Here is a 19,932-nt window from a genome sequence, read left to right as displayed (position 1 = left end):
GCGATGGCAGCTAGAATGAAAGGCGATGGCAGCAGGCATGGAAGTTGATGGCAGCTAGAATGAAAGGTGATGGCAGCTAGAATGAAAGTGGATGGCAGCTAGAATGAAAGGGGATGGCAGCTAGAATGAAAGGTGATGGCAGCTAAAAGGAAAGATGATGGCAGCTAGAATGAACGCTGACGGCAGCTAGAATGAAAGGTGATGGCAGCTAGAATGAAAGGTGATGGCAGCTAGAATGAAAGGCGATGGCAGCAGACATGGAAGTTGATGGCAGCTAGAATGAAAGGTGATGGCAGCTAAAAGGAAAGATGATGGCAGCCAGAATGAACGCTGACGGCAGCTAGAATGAATGCTGACGGTAGCTAGAATGAAAGGTGATGGCAGCTAAAAGGAAAGGTGATTGTAGCTAGGATGAAAGATGATGGCAGCTAAATGAAAGGTGATGGCAGCTAAAAGGAAAGATGATGCAGCTAGAATGAAAGGTGATGGCAGCTAGAATGAAAGGCGATGGCAGCAGGCATGGAAGTTGATGGCAGCTAGAATGAAAGATGATGGCAGCTAAAAGGAAAGGTGATAGCAGCTAGCATGAAAGATTATGGCAGCTAAAAGGAAAGGTGATGGCAGCGAAAAGGAAAGATGATGGCAGCTAGCATGAAAGATGATGGCAGCTAGAATGAATGAAAGGTGATGGCAGCTAGAATGAAAGGTGATGGCAGCTAGAATGAAAGGCGATGGCAGCAGACATGGAAGTTGATGGCAGCTAGAATGAAAGGTGATGGCAGCTAAAAGGAAAGATGATGGCAGCCAGAATGAACGCTGACGGCAGCTAGAATGAATGCTGACGGTAGCTAGAATGAAAGGTGATGGCAGCTAAAAGGAAAGGTGATTGTAGCTAGGATGAAAGATGATGGCAGCTAAATGAAAGGTGATGGCAGCTAAAAGGAAAGATGATGCAGCTAGAATGAAAGGTGATGGCAGCTAGAATGAAAGGCGATGGCAGCAGGCATGGAAGTTGATGGCAGCTAGAATGAAAGATGATGGCAGCTAAAAGGAAAGGTGATAGCAGCTAGCATGAAAGATTATGGCAGCTAAAAGGAAAGGTGATGGCAGCGAAAAGGAAAGATGATGGCAGCTAGCATGAAAGATGATGGCAGCTAGAATGAAAGGTGATGGCAGCTAGAATGAAAGGTGACGGCAGCTAAAAGGAAAGATGACGGCAGCTAGAAGAAAAGATGACGGCAGCTAGAAGGAAAGATGATGGTAGCTAGAATGAAAGGTGATGGCAGCGAAAAGGAAAGGTGATGGCAGCTAGAAGAAAAGATGATGGCAGCTAGAAGAAAAGATGATGGCAGCTAGAAGAAAAGATGATGGCAGCTAGAAGGAAAGATGATGGCAGCTAGAATGAAAGGTGATGGTAGCTAAAAGAAAAGATGATGGCAGCTAGAAGAAAAGATGATGGCAGCTAGAAGGAAAGATGATGGCAGCTAGAAGGAAAGATGATGGCAGCTAAAAGGAAAGATGATGGCAGCTAGAAGAAAAGATGATAGCAGCTAGAAGGAAAGATTATGGCAGCTAGAATGAAAGGTGATGACAGCTAAAAGGAAAGATGATGGCAGCTAGAAGGAAAGATGATGGCAGCTAGAATGAAAGGTGATGGCAGCTAGAAGAAAAGATGATGGCAGCTAGAAGGAAAGATGATGGCAGCTAGAAGAAAAGATGATGGCAGCTAGAAGGAAAGATGATGGCAGCTAGAATGAAAGGTGATGGCAGTTAAAAGGAAAGATGATGGCAGATAGAAGAAAAGATGGTGGCAGCTAGAAGGAAAGAGGATGGCACCTAGAATGAAAGGTGATGGCAGCTAAAAGGAAAGATGATGGCAGCTAGAAGAAACGATGATGGCAGCTAGGAGGAAAGATGATGGCAGCTAGAATGAAAGGTGATGGCAGCTAAAAGGAAAGATGATGGCAGCTAGAAGGAAAGATGATGGCAGCTAGAATGAAAGGTGATGGCAGCTAGAAGGAAAGATGATGGCAGCTAGAAGGAAAGATGATGGCAGCTAGAATGAAAGGTGATGGCAGCTAGAAGAAAAGATGATGGCAGCTAGAAGGAAAGATGTTGGCGGCTAGAATGAAAGGTGATGGCAGCTAAAAGGAAAGATGATGGCAGCTAGAAGAAAAGATGATGGCAGCTAGAAGGAAAGATGATGGCAGCTAGAATGAAAGGTGATGTCAGCTAGAATGAAAGGTGATGGCAGCTAGAATGAAAGGTGATGGCAGCTAGAGTGAAAGAGGATGGCAGCTAGAATGAAATGTGATGGCAGATAGAATGAAAGGCGATGGCAGCTAGCATGAAATGTGATGGCAGCTAAAGTGAAAGAGGATGGCAGCTAGAATGAAAGGCGATGGCAGCTAGAATGAAAGGTGATGTCAGCTAGAATGAAAGGTGATGGCAGCTAGAATGAAATGTGATGGCAGCTAGAAGGAAGGATGATGGCAGCTAGAAGAAAGGTTATGGCAGCTAGAATGAAAGATGGTGGCAGCTAGAAGAAACGATGATGGCAGCTAGAATAAAATATGATGGCATCTAAAAATGAAAGGTGATGGCAGCTAGAAGAAAAGATGATGGGAGCTAGAAGGAAGGATGATGGCAGATAGAATGAAAGGTGATGGCAGCTAGAAGAATAGATGATGGCAGCTGGAAGGAAAGATGATGGCAGCTAGAATGAAAGATGATGGCAGCTAGAATAAAATATGATGGCAGCTAAAATGAAAAGTGATGGCAGCTAGAAGGAAGGATGATGGCAGCTAGAAGGAAGGATGATGGCAGCTAGAATGAATGGTGATGGCAGCTAGAATGAAAGGTGATGGCAGCTAGAAGAAAAGAAGATCGCAGCTAGAAGGAAAGATGATGGCAGCTAGAATGAAAGGTGATGGCTGCTAGTAGAAAAGATGATGGCAGCTAGAAGGAAGGATGATGGCAGCTAGAAGAAAGGTGATGGCAGCTAGAATGAAAGATGATGACAGCTAGAAGAAAAGATGATGGCTGCTAGAAGGAAAGATGATGGCAGCTAGAATGAAAGATGATGGCAGCTAGAATAAAATATGATGGCAGCTAAAATGAAAAGTGATGGCAGCTAGAAGAAAAGATGATGGCAGCTAGAAGGAAGGATGATGGCAGCTAGAATGAAAGGTGATGGGAGCTAGAATGAAAGGTGATGGCAGCTAGAAGAAAAGATGATGACAGCTAGAAGAAAAGCTGATGACAGCTAGAAGTAAAGATGATGGCAGCTAGAATGAAAGGTGTTGACAGCTAGAATGATAGATGATGGAAGATAGAATGAAAGATGATGACAGCTAAAAGAAAAGATGATGACAGCTAGAATGAAAGATGATGGCAGCTAGAAGAAAAGATGATGGCAGCTAGAATGAAAGATGATGGCCGCCGGAATGAAAGGTGGTGGCAGCCAGAATGAAAGGTGATGGCAGCTAGAATGAAAGATGGTGGCAGCTAGAAGGAAAGATGATGGCAGCTAGAATGAAAGGTGATGACAGCTAGAATGAAAGATGATGACAGCTAGAAGAAAAGATGATGACAGCTAGAAGTAAAGATGATGGCAGCTAGAATGAAAGGTGTTGACAGCTAGAAGGAAAGATGATGGCAGCTAGAATGAAAGATAATGACAGCAGGCATGAAAGATGATGGCAGCTAGCATGAAAGATGACGGCTGTTATAATGAAAGGTGATGGTAGCTAGAATGAAAGGTGATGGTAGCTAGAATGAAAGGTGAAGGCAGCTAGAATGAACGATGATTGCAGCTAGAAGAAAGTTGATGACAGCTAGAAGGAAAGATGATGGCAGCTAGAATGAAAGGTGATTTCAGCTAGAATGAAAGGTGATGGCAGCTAGAATGAAAGGTGATGGCAGCTAGAGTGAAAGAGGATGGCAGCTAGAATGAAATGTGATGGCAGCTAGAATGAAAGGCGATGGCAGCTAGCATGAAATGTGATGGCAGCTAGAGTGAAAGAGGATGGCAGCTAGAATGAAAGGCGATGGCAGCTAGAATGAAAGGTGATGTCAGCTAGAATGAAAGGTGATGGCAGCTAGAATGAAAGGTGATGGCAGCTAGAAGGAAGGATGATGGCAGCTAGAAGAAAGGTTATGGCAGCTAGAATGAAAGATGGTGGCAGCTAGAAGAAAAGATGATGGCAGCTAGAAGGAAGGATTATGGCAGCTAGAATGAAAGGAGATGTCAGCTCGAATGAAAGGTGATGGCAGCTAGAATGAAAGGTGATGGCAGCTAGAATGAAAGGTGATGGCAGCTAGAGTGAAAGAGGATGGCAGCTAGCATGAAAGATGATGGCAGCTAGAATAAAATATGATGGCATCTAAAATAAAAGGTGATGGCAGCTAGAAGAAAAGATGATGGGAGCTAGAAGGAAGGATGATGGCAGATAGAATGAAAGGTGATGGCAGCTAGAAGAATAGATGATGGCAGCTGGAAGGAAAGATGATGGCAGCTAGAATGAAAGATGATGGCAGCTAGAATAAAATATGATGGCAGCTAAAATGAAAAGTGATGGCAGCTAGAAGGAAGGATTATGGCAGCTAGAAGGAAGGATGATGGCAGCTAGAATGAATGGTGATGGCAGCTAGAATGAAAGGTGATGGCAGCTAGAAGAAAAGAAGATCGCAGCTAGAAGGAAAGATGATGGCAGCTAGAATGAAAGGTGATGGCTGCTAGTAGAAAAGATGATGGCAGCTAGAAGGAAGGATGATGGCAGCTAGAAGAAAGGTGATGGCAGCTAGAATGAAAGATGATGACAGCTAGAAGAAAAGATGATGGCTGCTAGAAGGAAAGGTGATGGCAGCTAGAATGAAAGATGATGGCAGCTAGAATAAAATATGATGGCAGCTAAAATGAAAAGTGATGGCAGCTAGAAGAAAAGATGATGGCAGCTAGAAGGAAGGATGATGGCAGCTAGAATGAAAGGTGATGGCAGCTAGAATGAAAGGTGATGGCAGCTAGAAGAAAAGATGATGGCAGCTAGAAGAAAAGATGATGGCAGCTAGAATGAAAGGTGATGGCAGATAGAATGAAAGATGATGACAGCTAGAAGAAAAGCTGATGAAAGCTAGAAGTAAAGATGATGGCAGCTAGAATGAAAGGTGTTGACAGCTAGAAGAAAAGATGATGACAGCTAGAATGAAAGATGATGGCAGCTAGAAGAAAAGATGATGGCAGCTAGAATGAAAGATGATGGCCGCCAGAATAAAAGGTGGTGGCAGCCAGAATGAAAGGTGATGGCAGCTAGAATGAAAGATGGTGGCAGCTAGAAGGAAAGATGATGGCAGCTAGAATGAAAGGTGATGACAGCTAGAATGAAAGATGATGACAGCTAGAAGAAAAGATGATGACAGCTAGAAGTAAAGATGATGGCAGCTAGAATGAAAGGTGTTGACAGCTAGAATGAAAGATGATGGCAGACAGAATGAAAGATGATGACAGCTAGAAGAAAAGATGATGACAGCTAGAATGAAAGATGATGGCAGCTAGAATGAAAGGTGATGGCAGCTAAAAGGAAAGATGACGGCAGCTAGAAGAAAAGATGACGGCAGCTAGAATGAAAGGTGATGGAAGCTAGAATGAAAGATGATGGTGTCTAGAGTGAACGATGATGGCAGCTAGAATGAAAGGTGATGGCAGCTAGAATGAAAGGTGATGGCAGCTAGAATGAAAGCTGATGGCAGCTAGAATGAAAGATGGTGACAGCTAGAATGAAAGCTGATGGCAGCTACAATGAAAGATGATGGCAGCTAGAATGAACGCTGACGGCAGCTAGAATGAAAGGTGATGGTATCTAGAATGAAAGGTGATGGCAGCTAGAATGAAAGATAATGGCAGCTAGAATGGAAGATGATGGCAGCTACAATGAAAGCTGACGCCAGCTAGCATGAAAGATGAGGGCAGCTAGAATGAACGCTGACGGCAGTTAGAATGAAAGGTGATGGTAGCTAGAATGAAAGATGATGGCAGCTAGAATGGAAGATGATGGCAGCTACAATGAAAGCTGATGGCAGCTAGCATGAAAGATGATGGGAGTTAGCATGAAAGACGACGTTAGCTAGAATGAACGCTGACGGCAGCTAGAATGAAAGGTGATGGTAGCTAGAATGAAAGGTGATGGCAGCTAGAATTAATGATGATGGCAGCTAGAATTAAAGATGATGGCAGCTAGCATGAAAGATGATGGCAGCTAGAAGGAAAGATGATGGCAGCTAGAATAAAAACGAGAAAAAAAATAGAATTAGAAAGAAAGCTATGGGAAATGATAACTGTGTGGGAAGAAATGGCACCTAGGATTTGGGGTAAGGGACTGACAACAATATACAACAAGAAATAAATACCCCAATTTTACATAAAAAGGATATTACACGACACCAAAGAGTTTCACAACCCTATAACGGCTCTCCGCTTGAGGCCTCCTGCCTCTACATGATCACAAACCCCCATGTAGCCTTCTAATGTACAATGGGGGATACTTGAGAACTAATGTATTTGTATTTATTGACTAACAGGGTGTCATGTCAGGGAGAAATGAATTACATGGAAGTTAGTAATGCGGAGTGGGGTAGTCCTAAGGTGCCTTCACACAAAAAACCTTGTTGGCTTGAAGGAATTGTAGCAGGTGAGGATGGGGTAAAAGTGGGAAGATAAACCAGGTGTGGGGACTCGAGGACATAATATTGTTAACACCGAGAGGCTCATGCCAATACGTAGATACTTACAATCTACGCAGAGTGGAGCCGAGGGCAGAATGCAGAAGAGGGGGGGGGCTGGTCACTTATTTTGGATAGGGTGGACTTGGGGATTATGCTGTATTCTACCATCGCTAGCAGGAGGAGTTTCAGACTCGTTTTGACGAGGTCCACTGAAGAGACCCCTTCGATGGCTGGGGGAGAGTGGTCCAGTGGCGGGGGCAAATAGGGAAAAGGAGTGAAAGTGGCAGGAGGCACTGCAGGGGGGTGGACTGATAGGTTGCGCAGAGTATGAGTGGGACAGTACAGTTCAATGCAAGGTAGTGGGGCAAGGCCATGGATGGATTTATAGACGAGTAGCAGGAGTGTACGGTGAAGAGGAGTGGGCCTAAGGGTGATCCTTGAGGAACATCCATGGGAGGAGGTGCTGGATTCGCATGTGATTGAGAATGAGTGCTCAGAGAGAGAGCAAGGGACCCAATCAAGTACACAGTCCTTGATACCAAGGAAGGAAAGTGTTTGGGGGAGGGATGGGTGAGCCTAATGTCAAAGCCAGCGGAGAGATACAGAAGAATGAGGATGGAAGAGACCTACGAGTGGTGGGCAGTGTTTAGAGATTTGGGGACATGGATCAGTGCAGTCTCAGTGCAGTGTTTGGATCGGACTCCAGATTGGGGGGCTGTAAAGTAGTGAGTGTACTTTGAGAATTTGAGCGTCGTAGGGAATGAGAGCGATAGCTCTGTAACATAAGGGGTTGCTGCCATTGGCACTTGGGTCCTTGAAGAACGGTACGACTAAGGGTGTTGAGTGCCAGACAAGGCAGATGTCAGTGGAGAGGGATAGGTTGAATAAGGCAGCGATGTGGGAGGCAGTGATTGGTGCTTGTTTCTTAATAGCTTGTGGAGAGACGGGTCAGATGGAGCACAGGATAGCTTGGCCAAGCAGAGGTTGAGTAGACATTTAGTGAGTGAGTTCGGGTGCAGAAATGGCATTGTGGGGATAGTGCAGGGAAGATGGATGTCGGGTAGAATGAGGGAGGGAGTGTGAAAGATAGAAAGGTGGGCATGGCGTGCTATATTATTTTTGTTTTATTAGGGAAGTAGACTAAATCATTGGTGGAGAGAGGAGAAAATAGAGCATTCTTTGTGGGGGGCTAGCATGGCATGGAGGAACAGGGAAAGCGTGTGAGGTTGCATGAGAGGAAATGAGATCAGGAGGATCTGGCTGCGTCAGCGAGTCCTTGCAGGCAGTGATGAGAGTGGGGATTGCTGATCGCGTCAGCAGCGTAAGCAATGGCGGGTTGTTCTCAGCAGTTGCATGGCTAGAATGGTCCATGGCTGTGGGCGCGGGCAGGATGGGGCGAAGGAGCATAGGGATCATCAAAGTGAGTAGGCAGTGCAGACGGGAATTTGATGATGGTTTGAGTTCAATGGAGAGGCAAGTGGAGGATAGAGAGAGCTCGGAGTGAGAATTTGACTTGGATGAGGTAGGGGGACTTGGAGTTGGGTTTGCATTTTTGTTCAGGGATAGATGAAGAAGGGTTAAGGGTAAGTGGGGCAATAGAGATGGTGAAGTGAATGAGTGGTCAGAGAGAGTTGCCTTGAATGTGGGTTGGAAGTTTATGTTTGTTCACTGGTGATACGTCAGAGTGTGGAGTAAAGTTGGAGCTGATGGGCCTTAGTCATATTACACAGGTTGCATTCACCCATAATGGTGGCAGGGACATCAGCTGGGAGGGTTTCAATTAAAGGGTCTGCACCAGAGAAGAGACAGCGGAGAGTGCCTGGTGGGCGGTAGACGAGAGGGTGTGGAAAAATGGGTGAGAGTGAGGAGTTGGGCAGAGATGTGCTCAAAGCGTGAGGGAGTGCAATCAGAGGAGAGTAAGAGGGGCGACGGTGTGCCCTTGCTGATAATAAAACCAACATCACCCCCAGTTTGGTGGAGGTGAAGGCAGTGAGAAAAATCATCAAAGTTGGTGTGAAAGATTGCTAGAGGGCCAGTGTCATGGGTGGGAATCCAGGTTTCAGAGACAACATTCACTGAGAGTGTGGGGTGATGGGAATCAAACGTATTTGGGAGAAGGGAATTCTTTAGTAGAGGGATTGGGCATTTCAGAGATTATGGGAGGAGTCAATGGGGGGAGCAGAGTTAGAGGAGATAGTTTCATGGATAGAGGGGATGGCATGAGTGGGATGGGTGAGAGAGGCGCGGCCTGATGGCATTTGGGTGAAGAATGGGGAGACAGGCGTAGGGGGGTATCAAGTGTAGGAAAGAGCGTGGAGGAGTAGTTGGAAGCTGTGAGAGAGCGAATGGGAAAGAACAGCAAGGAAAAGGATTGGTAGGCACATGGTAGGCAAGGAGCAAAGTGGGATTGAGGGGCCCTGTGGGAGCACAGGTGTAATACAGGGAAGAATGCAATGCAGTTCAGTGCCCTGGGTGACCAACAAATGCAATTTAAAAAAGAATTCATAGGGCCCTAAGCATCCCGACATTGTATTTGTATTTTATTCAGCGTTTAAAGCACTTTAAGCCGAAGATCTTAACAAAAACAGTGCGGTCCAATGAAGGTCAATAATTAATGATGATAAACCAGGACGACAGAAGATGAGATTTAAAGAGAGACAGAGAATAAATAGAACGTAAATAAAGAGGGAGAATATTCCAGTGATTGGGAGCCAGTCGCGAGATAGAACAAAAATAAGAGAAGCCGCAGGGAGGACAAGGCATTGCCAAAAGGAAAAGAGATTAGGAACGGGGGGCCGAAGGAGGAGAACAAAAGGCGACCAAGGAGGAAAGATATGGGGAAACTAAAAAGAAACAAGAAAGTTGGCGGTCTCAAATGTGCAATGCTCAGTGATTGGGCAGGTGAGGGAAGCCGAATGCGCATGGCAGTTCTGCATGGATGGCTCCTGGGACCTACCAGGGCCAAGCAGGCATGCAGTTAGACTTGGATGCCAGGTACAGAGATGCCTGCGCTAGGAGACCTCAGTAAGGATCATATGGTCAGGACTGACCAATCATGGTCCTGCCTGACCCTATGATGGCCGACCTGGAGGAAAGGATCAGGCGTTTAGGTGCAGGTAATGGTGATGCCTGTTTGTGCTGTGGGGTTGGGCTCCTTTCATGGGAGAGTGCACACGGCTCCTGAGAGTGACAGGTTATATCCCTTTCTTTCAGATGCGCTTCTCCTCTGGTTTTACCTAAAGGTTGTATTTTAGATGTATGTTGCTGCTGTGGCTGCGCGTAGGCGTAGGCAAGGGTTCGTGGCGACTACCCTTGACAAGCTTTAAAAACTAGAAATGGATTTTAATCCCGTACCATGCAAAGGATTTTGCTTAGAATAAGTACTGTTAGAACTGTTACTTTTGTAGTCAATCAAGTCCGCACTGAGAAAAGTTATTTATGAGCAAACTTTCTAATTAATTGTTACATGTGTCTGATTCACTAATATCAAGATTCCTGGATTAGCATCATTTTTAAATACAACTGTGCACAAAAAAAAACATTAATCATTTTTTAACATGAATGCAGCCGACAGGTGTTTCGCACTTAGTTGCTTTATCAAGGTTACGATAGTTGACTTCTAATTAATTTGGTTTGGTTTCTTCATAAAAAATAATTATTAAAGAAAATATACAAAAGCTGATCTTGGAGGTGAGGAGAAGTAATGTCTTTTTGAGGCTGTAAATTAGAAAGCAGTGTTCCTTAGTGGGTCCATTTTGTTTCAAAGAGCCTTCACCTTCCTATGTTGCCAAACCATCAGTTTCAAGAAGTACTTCGACTTGTGGGTCCATTTCAATTTCAGTTTGGCTTCCAATATCCTGGTTCTGGTAGTGAAGCTGTTTCTAGTGTGGTCACCATTCTACTGGAGGCCACCTTTCAATACCCCTGCTTTTCAAGTCAACATTAAGTTGAGTTAACCCCTAGAATCGATCGCTTGCAAACTAAATACAGAAGCTTTTTGCCGGAAGTGGTCACTTTCGCTTCTTCTCCCCTGTGCCACTGCCCTGGAGACTATTCATAGTCTTCCTGATCGCCTCGCACACACTGTCCTGCAAGGGGAACATGTTGGCATCTGTGCTCAGCACAACAGTAAAAGGTGCAGCGCTTTCCCATAGCTTCAAGTAGTGTTGCAATAAAAGGAAGGGAAGGAGGGGAACGGGGTCCAATAAATTAGCTGAAAGGAAGGTGTCTCACCGCAGGACCAGAGCAATGATGGAGTTTAAAATGAATTCAAAACTTTTCAGCCATCACCTCTTTGGTTTTGTTACAGTCACCTTAGGACAGATAAAAGTTTGTATGCCTGGTTTTCTGCAGGCTTCCCAAAGGAATGGGAGGAAATAGGGAGAAGGCTGTGGGAGGGAGAGTTCTCACCCCTTCTCTGCCACACCAAAGAAACCATTGAGGGCAAGGAGTCACTGGCAAGGGCAAGCAAATCAATTCTATGCTGGAAAAATGAGAAAGCAAAATGCAAAGGTGAAATATCCATGCAGAGAGAAAACATGCAAGGCGCACGTGCATACAACACGAACACAGAGCAGGAGTGCATGCATGCATTAAGAAAAGGAGCCCGCGTGTGCCACTCACCAGAGACTTTGGAACACGCATGTTGGCGCCATCGGGATTCACATACTTATTGATGCACCACCAGATGGGGGAGGAGAAGATGATGAGCGCGCCAAAGACGCCACCAAGAATCAGGCCAATCCTGTGAAAGTCTGGGGACAGAAAAGGGGGTCAAATGAGAACAGTTAGTGTGACTGAAAATAACGCTGCATAACACAGATTCAACCATCAGTTTCTACCCTGTAGGCATAGGCGTTCTGCCGCAGACACCAGTACTAGTGACGTTGGCCCTTGATTAACCTGCGGCAGGTGGCCAGGCCACCGCAGGTACACTCTTTAGGGGAGGGATCTGCACTGACTGCAATGTGGTGCCGTTTCTCCTGAAAAAACAACTTGCTTCCAGAATCGGCTCCAATTTGCTCAAAGCTGCAATAATATGTCATTTCAGTTATTACATTATTCAAACTCTCCCAGCCCACTGCAGGATGTAGTCCTTCCTCAGCGTCGGCACACCTCTAACGGTGTAGTCCTTCCTCACTGTCGGCACGCCTCTAACAAAAGTCAATGGAAAATGCTTCCTGCAATGAGGAAGTGTTTAACCATCACAGTGCAGCACCCATACTTCACTATACTTACATCACGAGTTTAGCGGTAACCCTTAAATGCAGCAGTAACGATATTATCGCTGAAATTAAGGGTCTGCCAAATCACGGGTTTGGCAGGATTCACCCCGAGCCCAGAGCTGAGGGTAAATCTGCCACGAATTTGCCGATTTCCGGTGCTATTACAGCACGCTAATACCGCCGACTGTGGTAGCGGCGACAATTCCGCATTGTGCCCAAAAGGGAGTGGGGAATTACCCCTCCACCAAACCTGTGATCCGGTGCTTATACCACCAGGTGGTTTGGCAGTAACGCTAATAGCCCCAGCGGTATCCTGGCAGTTTTACCGCCGGGATACTGCCCAACTCGGGATGAGGCCCCTAGTAAGGATACTACTGGTGCCAGCAAATCAGTGTTCAACTTTGAACAGTTAATGTTGCAGATGAATACATGGAAATAATATGGCAAAGGGGTGGAATTTTTAGTATTATAAATAAGGCTTCCAGTTTTCCGTTTTTACTGATTTTTACACATAAACAGACGGAAATCAATCTGCTTTCTGTCTGTATTTATTTATAAAAATGGGAAAAAATTGAAAAAAATTGGAAAAACAGGTCTTTCTGTCTGGTTCTCTATGATGTCACGCATACATCGCCGGCCAATCGCATTGCAGACTGGCAGCATGGACAGTGTAAATGTTGTATAAAAATAGCATTAAAGTACTTCAAATTGCGGACAGTGTATATCTTAAGGCAGCAGCAGTCACAGGAGCAACCGTTTGTTGCAACAGAAAAAATGGAGCTAGCATTTCTTTCCTATATGGCTGCGTGTGTTCTTTAATAAATGCATCTTTTAATTAGAATAAATGCAGAAAAATACTTGTTGCAAATGATCTTTTTATTTGACAAAAAAATAAATATGAATAAACACAGACAGAAATGGCAGAAAAATAAATACCATAAAACCAGAAGCCTTAATTATAAAGGATCATTTCACTTTAAGACATCTCTGAAAGTGGCATTCCGACAAAGAGGACTAAGGTCAGACATCTTCAGCGATCCGGTCGCCAGAAATACGCGCCATTATTTCATGCATGCGTTATTTTACTATTCACAAATGATGAAATGCGGATTCTGCTTTCTACTGCACATCGCGGAGGAACTCAAATGATAACTCCTGGTTGTAGCATTTTCTTAAGGAAAGAGCAATGTCTTAAACAGTTTTTAATCTGTTGTTTTTTTTAAATGTTCTCGCCTTTAAATTGGTGGAGGATCCGAGGCGCTATTGATGGAAAAGAGGTGGAAACGCTGATGTGTCTTCGATATTTTCAATGTGAATAGAAATAGTGCACTGGAGTATTTTGATGTGTGTCCATTAACGTGTAAACTTATCTTAGAGACATTGGTGTCCTTTGCCACAAATGGCTTGACTGTTTAAAGTTAGGATCTTAAATTGGCTTTGGCTTTCTCAGGCGGCCAATAAGTACTAGGGAATGCCAAAGTAATGCCAGCCTGAGATCTAGTCGCACCGGGAGAAAACCTAACAAATCACAGCGCCATATACTTTGCTGAAAGCCACCAGACCATGAAAGCTAAACTGGTGCAATACATGGTCGAGCTGAAAGTTGGTTGCTGTAATGGAAGGTTGAACGTTGGTTGCAGCACTTGCTCCATCATGGAATGTCAACTCAGGCTTGGTGGAAAATAGGACAAAAGGTCATCGCTGAGTCTGTGATGATGAAATGATTGAGTATGTTGAAAAGGGGCTGGGATGAGCCAAAAGAGTGTCTTCATTTGTTTCTTCTAGTGTGCACAAGCTACAAAGAGCCAAAAGAGTGTCTTTGTCCGTTTGTTCCAGTGTGCGGAAGCTACGAAGAGCCAAAAAAGTGTCTTTGTCCTTTTGTTCTAGTGTGCAGAGCTACAAAGAGCCAAAAGTGTGTCTTCGTCAGTTTCTTCTGGTGTGCAGAAGCTACAAAGAGCCAAAAGAGTGTCTTCGTCCGTTTGTTCCAGTGTGCGGAAGCTACGAAGAGCCAAAAGTGTGTCTTCGTCAGTTTCTTCTGGTGTGCAGAAGCTACAAAGAGCCAAAAGAGTGTCTTCGTCCGTTTGTTCCAGTGTGCGGAAGCTACGAAGAGCCAAAAGTGTGTCTTCGTCAGTTTCTTCTGGTGTGCAGAAGCTACAAAGAGCCAAAAGAGTGTCTTCGTCCGTTTGTTCCAGTGTGCGGAAGCTACGAAGAGCCAAAAGTGTGTCTTCGTCAGTTTCTTCTGGTGTGCAGAAGCTACAAAGAGCCAAAAGAGTGTCTTCGTCCGTTTGTTCCAGTGTGCGGAAGCTACGAAGAGCCAAAAGTGTGTCTTCGTCAGTTTCTTCTGGTGTGCAGAAGCTACGAAGAGCCAAAAAAGTGTCTTTGTCCTTGTGTTCTAGTGTGCAGAAGCTACAAAGAGCGAAAATAGTGTCTGCATCAGTTTCTTCTAGTGTGCGGAAGCTACAAAGACCCAAAAGAGTGTCTTTGTCCTTTTGTTCTAGTGTGCAGAAGCTACGAAGAGCGAAAAGAGTGTCTTCATCAGTTTCCTCTAGTGTGCGGAAGTTACGAAGAGCCAAAAGAGTGTCTTTGTCCATTTGTTCTAGTGTGCAGAGCTACAAAGACCCAAAAGAGTGTCTTTGTCCTTTTGTTGTAGTGTGCAGAAGCTACGAAGAGCGAAAAGAGTGTCTTCATCAGTTTCCTCTAGTGTGCGGAAGTTACGAAGAGCCAAAAGAGTGTCTTTGTCCATTTGTTCTAGTGTGCAGAGCTACAAAGAGCCAAAAGAGTGTCTTTGTCCTTTTGTTCTAGTGTGCAGAAGCTACGAAGAGCGAAAATAGTGTCTGCATCAGTTTCTTCTAGTGTGCGGAAGCTACGAAGAGCCAAAAGAGCGTCTTTGTCCATTTGTTCTAGTGTGCAGAAGCTACGAAGAGCGAAAAGAGTGTCGCGTCAGTTCCCTCTAGTGTGCGGAAGCGTCAGTTTCTACTAGTGCGCAGAAGCTACGAACACCTTCTGACAACAATCATTTTTTTAAAATCATAAATGAGTGTTCTACAGTATTGGGCTACCTGTAATATTTGCCATATCTGTGCAAATTTTCTTTTTTTCCCAATTCGTCAGCTGTAGGACTTAAGGTGAACCAGAGGGTTTTCCTATTGGGTGGTTTTGCATGGCAGGGTTTGGACCGGAATTCATGTGTACGGGTTCTGTAGGGAATGGACTCTTGCTGGAAAGGTTGAGATCCAGTTAACTGAACTCGGGATGTTCCAGCAATTGGGTCCAGTGGTAGTTGCCAAAGTTTCCAGTTGTACAGTTGTCTTAGTTTCTGGTATTTGGGAAGCAGGAATTTGCTTGGAGAACCTCTGTCTACACATTGGACATGAAAGGAGCCAATAAGCGACCTGTCTTGGACACACCTAGAAAATGTTTCCGTGCCTATTTTCTGTGAAAAGAATAATTGGATGAGTGGTTTTGTGACTGCTGGTTTTTGAGCAATCTAAAGTGGATTAACCTGAGCAGATGTTTAAATCACCACGATTTGTTATTTCAAGTGTGACGAGCCAACACTGCAGTCAGGTCTCCTTGCTTAGTACTTACATGTGAACATCATGTCTCCCATCTGTAGACAGGACCTTTCTAGCATGACGTCTCCTGTCATCTGTTCCTTGCATCTGCAGTCTCTTTCCACCACCACGCTATGGTACTCTGGTTAGTTCGGAAGCAGGCAGGGTAACCCTGAGTGGTATTTTCACCCTAGCATCAGGTCTGCGGGCACATCCCAGCAGTGCCGTGGGATGAATTGCGATAGTCACGAACCATGGAGCAAATCACTTGACTCAGCGACATGGCATGGGCCTTGCAGTGTTGAACAAACCTCTTGATATTGTCCATAAACCTTCCCACCGTGCCATTTGCATGACGCAATAGTTTAGTCATCTTCCTGTGTTCAAATTCCATATTCCGTGTGAACCACCAAAACTCACGTCCATTGAAGTGTTCTCCATTGTGTGATGGTATAATGCTGGGAATGCCACTCGCGGAACCAGTCATCCAGTAGACTAGGTGCCACCGAGGCAGAGTTTGGGGACGTTACTCGTACTACGTGGAATCTGGAATGTTCCATCTATCAGTACTAGCAGATATTCGCCCTCCTTCAGTGGTCTGCAGAGATGAACAGTCATCTCACTCTATATGGCCTCAGTAGCTTAATAATGGAGCCGACTTGTCAGGCTTTGAAGTGCATTGCCATGCATGGTAAGCCTCTACCTTTTACTCCGCCATTGTGTCTAAGGACAGGAAACACTCGGTGTTCCTGTATTTGTGTAGCCACCACACCTCTGCGATCTTCATGCGCAGTGTCAACGATCTTCTGTTGCATCTTCCTTGAATGACCATGCAAGACCCTCACATGAGGATTCCTTCAGAAGGTGCGCAGTGGTCATCACGTGACTTTGTGAGGGCTAAGAGGACCGGAAGAAAAACACTATCCAGAAATCTGCTGGTAAAGGAAACTAGTCGCCACCTCGGAGCTGCTGTTAATTCCTCTGCTTTTTGCTGAGTCGGATGAATCCAAGTGACTTCAATGATCTGATGGCATAATAGGCCAAGATGGCAAAGTCTGCGTCAGAAAGTATCCGTCAGCCAATGGTTGTTGTAGACCACTCAATATGAACAGGTGTCTGGAAATACACTGGTTTGAACTCGTTGCCAGGTTGGTTGATGATATGGAAGACGTATTCCTGTATCGATAACCCTGCCTCTGAATCAGTGGAGACATTTTTATTTTTGGGCTGCCATGTATCGTCACCAATGCTTGATGGTCAGTGATGATCATGAACGATGTTCCAAAGAATGATTGCACGCCCACATGATAGCCAAATCCTCCTTTTCTGCATGGGAATATGCGCTCTCGGCATCCGAGACGCTACTGCGCGTATAGGCAAAATCTTGTCCTGCTGATTCTTGGCCAAGAATTGCACCAAGTCCCACAGGACTCACATCCGCCGTCAGTTCTTTGCACAGGGAATCATCAAGGTAAGGCAAGTGATCAGTCAATGCAGCATCCTTCCTGACCTTCCTGTGCTGTCAGAACCCTTAGACCATGTAAATGGCCCACTCGCTTCGTCAGTTCCCCGAGCGGTGAGCTCGTTTTGGCAAAACATCTTATGTACGGCCACAGTAACTAGTCAGGGCAAGGAAGGCGCAGACATCTTTCGTGTTTCATGGGGCAGGAAGGCTTGAGATGGCAGTCACTTTGTCAGGGTCTAGCTGCATGCCCATTGTTGGTGGCAGGTGCAAAATGGTGCGAGTACCTGGGCATATACTAGCAGTGCCTGGCAAAAGCCGAAAACATATGCAGTCAAATAGGAGTAGGTCAAATTGGCATTGGGTCAACTATGCCAATACCGCGGGCTCAATTATGTCACTTTTGAGTAACACAGGTATTTATTTTTCTGTGTGTCGTTGCAAGTGAAGAGGGACACCGTGTGATCTCGAGGAATTGGTCTCACCGATCCATCAGTTTTGGAGTGAGAGAGCATCCCCTTTCAATCACCCTGGCCCTTGAAGCAGCGGCAGGAATCGCGTAAGAATAGGATGGGTTTGTGTAATGGAAAATGGTACAGCCACTATTCCCACTGCAATGGCCATTGTGTGTACAAGTGCATTGCTTCTAGACACATCTCATGAATTACACTGGTAACTTACGGTGCCGTAATTAGCGCCTTCCCCATCCCCATTGAGCCCTATGGGGCAAAAATGGGAATGCGGAAGGGGCAATGGTGAATGGGGATTTACCGCCCCGCCAACCTTGGAATGGGGCGGTAAATCCGCCATCCACCATGGCGGAATCCGGCATGGACCATGGTGCTAATGGCACCATGGTCCTACGCCAAGGTTGTAATGAGGCCAATAGTGTGAAAGAAGCAGGCACATGCAAGAAAAAGAGTGCAATATGTTTCCTCTTCCTGCAGCTGGTACCTTCAATGTACATCCCTTCTGCCCTGTAGAGCCGGAATGCCTCCCACCTCCCCCCTTGCCTAATTCCACCTCTTCCTGTCACTCTACCCGCTTGTAAAATCCCCTTTTACTGCTCAATCAGTCATGATGTTAACTCTTGGGAGGATATAACAGGGTTAACTTAGTATTTCTTTTTTTTTTTTTTTTTTTTTTTTTTTTTTTGCAATTTCTAGTTTCTAACAAACTTTTATTACAGTTTATTTCCAACTTTCTTCCTCAGTCACTTCACTCCTGCAGTAGAATTAACCCCCGGAGATTTAGCAGCTTGTTAGTTCATAATTTCATAATTTGCTCCAGAAAGTTTATAACTGCACAAGTCAAGTGAACTGAGGTCCCACTTAAAATTTTTAGCCACAGTTCTTCTATGCAGTCAGTTCGAGGGGCGAACTTGAGTAGATGGAGAGACCTTGTGTCTTTCAATGAGTGACAGACAGTTAGTAGATGTTTTAATGATTCTGGGTAATTTCCACAAAACCTGCATGAAGGATCTTTTACGTTGTCGATGTGTCGGAGAAAGCACATTTGTCTGGTTTTATGGAGATTTGTTCTTAATCGCAAAAATCTATCTCTGTGATGACGAGACGGGAATGTGCTCAGGTATTTCGGTAAGCAATCTAATTTATTCGGAATCATGCTCAGGTCTATGGCAGTCTTTAGTTCATTAGGTTTTTCCGTGTTGTCAATCCAGAGCTGACGTCTCAGTTTTTTTTTTGCATTTTGAGGTCGTTCTATTAGCATCTCCATATTGATGTTTACAGCTTGCATAATTGATTTTACTTTTTTGGCCCATACTTCTTGTAAGGTGCTTGAGTTTTTTTGTGTGATGAACAATTTGAATGCTGACTCAACCTTTTCTGACGACATCTTTCGTAATAAAGTCATTGATTTCCAAATGACAGCTCCATACATTGGTTCAAGTCCCAATTCATTGCGGATTACTGATACTGGCAGGTAGTTGGGTAATCTTAGCACCCGACGCCAGAATAAACCCTCGAGTTTAGACCAGATCTTGAAATCGATGTTCCAGCCTGTCTCTGCACCAAACGTCAGAGATGGTATCACCTTTTGTTGGTAGAAGGTTCGTACTGGAATCAAGGAAAATTTTCCAAATTGCGAGTGTATCTTTTCACCTTGTAGGGACAGTGTTTTTATTCTTTTTTCGAGTTCAGACATCCAGCTCCATTCTCTTATTGACATAGAAAATGGAATACCCAAGTATCGAATTGAGGTCACTTCCTCAATTGGGACGTTGTTCAAGTTCCATCTGAAGTTCTTATTTTTTTGGCCTTCGCCATGACATAGTTTTAAAATTTTTGTTTTGTCGACATTGATTTTTAAGTCATTATCCATCATGTAGGTATTTAATGTATTTAGTAGCCTCTGTAGTCCTATTTGCGTTTTGTCGACTAGGACGAAGTCATCGGCGTAAATCAAGTAGCTTACAGGATTGCCATTAATTTTGGGAGGAAAGCAGTGAGTATTTGTTAGTGTAACTGACACATCGGAAATGTATAGTTTGAAGAGTGCCGCTGCAAGAGGGCAGCCTTGCTTCACACCCTTTTTCGTTGTAATGGCTTCAGAAAGAGCTCCACTTCCGTTCAGCCTTATTCTTACTGAAGTAGAGTCATGTAAGGCTTTTATGGGGTTTAGTATGTTCGGTGGACAGTTCCAATTTTTTAGTTTTCCCCAGAGTTTTTCTCGGTTGATTCCGTCAAAAGCTTGTTGCAAGTCTATGAATGCAAAAAACAGTTTTCCCTTACTTCTCAGAGTTTCCAGCTTTAATAGATTGAGTATTACAAGGTTGTTTTCAGTGCCTACTCCCTTTGTAAAACCAGTTTGTCGTACGTCATTTATTCCACTTTGGCAAGCCCAAGCTGAGATCTTTTCTTGTAGGAACGAGGCAAAGATTTTGCCGATAGTATCCAATAACGCGATAGGGCGATAGTTTGCAGGTTCATCTCTATTGCCTTTTTTGTAA

General features: G+C 44.6%; 1 protein-coding gene across 2 annotated transcripts in view; it reads right to left on the bottom strand.

The window, feature by feature from the left end:
• Positions 1-19,932, bottom strand: part of LOC138570243 (uncharacterized) — a 205,309-nt gene that overhangs the window by 31,277 nt on the left and 154,100 nt on the right. For both annotated transcript variants that reach the window (XM_069648991.1, XM_069648992.1), the window contains one exon: positions 11,344-11,474. In XM_069648991.1, the coding sequence (XP_069505092.1) occupies positions 11,344-11,474 (131 nt within the window). The remainder of the gene's footprint in view (positions 1-11,343; positions 11,475-19,932) is intronic.

This window comes from Ambystoma mexicanum, chromosome 2q (assembly GCF_040938575.1).
Source record: "Ambystoma mexicanum isolate Mex_15411 chromosome 2q, UKY_AmexF1_1, whole genome shotgun sequence".
Lineage (NCBI taxonomy): Eukaryota > Metazoa > Chordata > Amphibia > Caudata > Ambystomatidae > Ambystoma > Ambystoma mexicanum.
The sequence above is the reverse complement of the archived record's forward strand: the minus strand, read 5'-3'. Positions and strand labels throughout refer to the sequence as shown.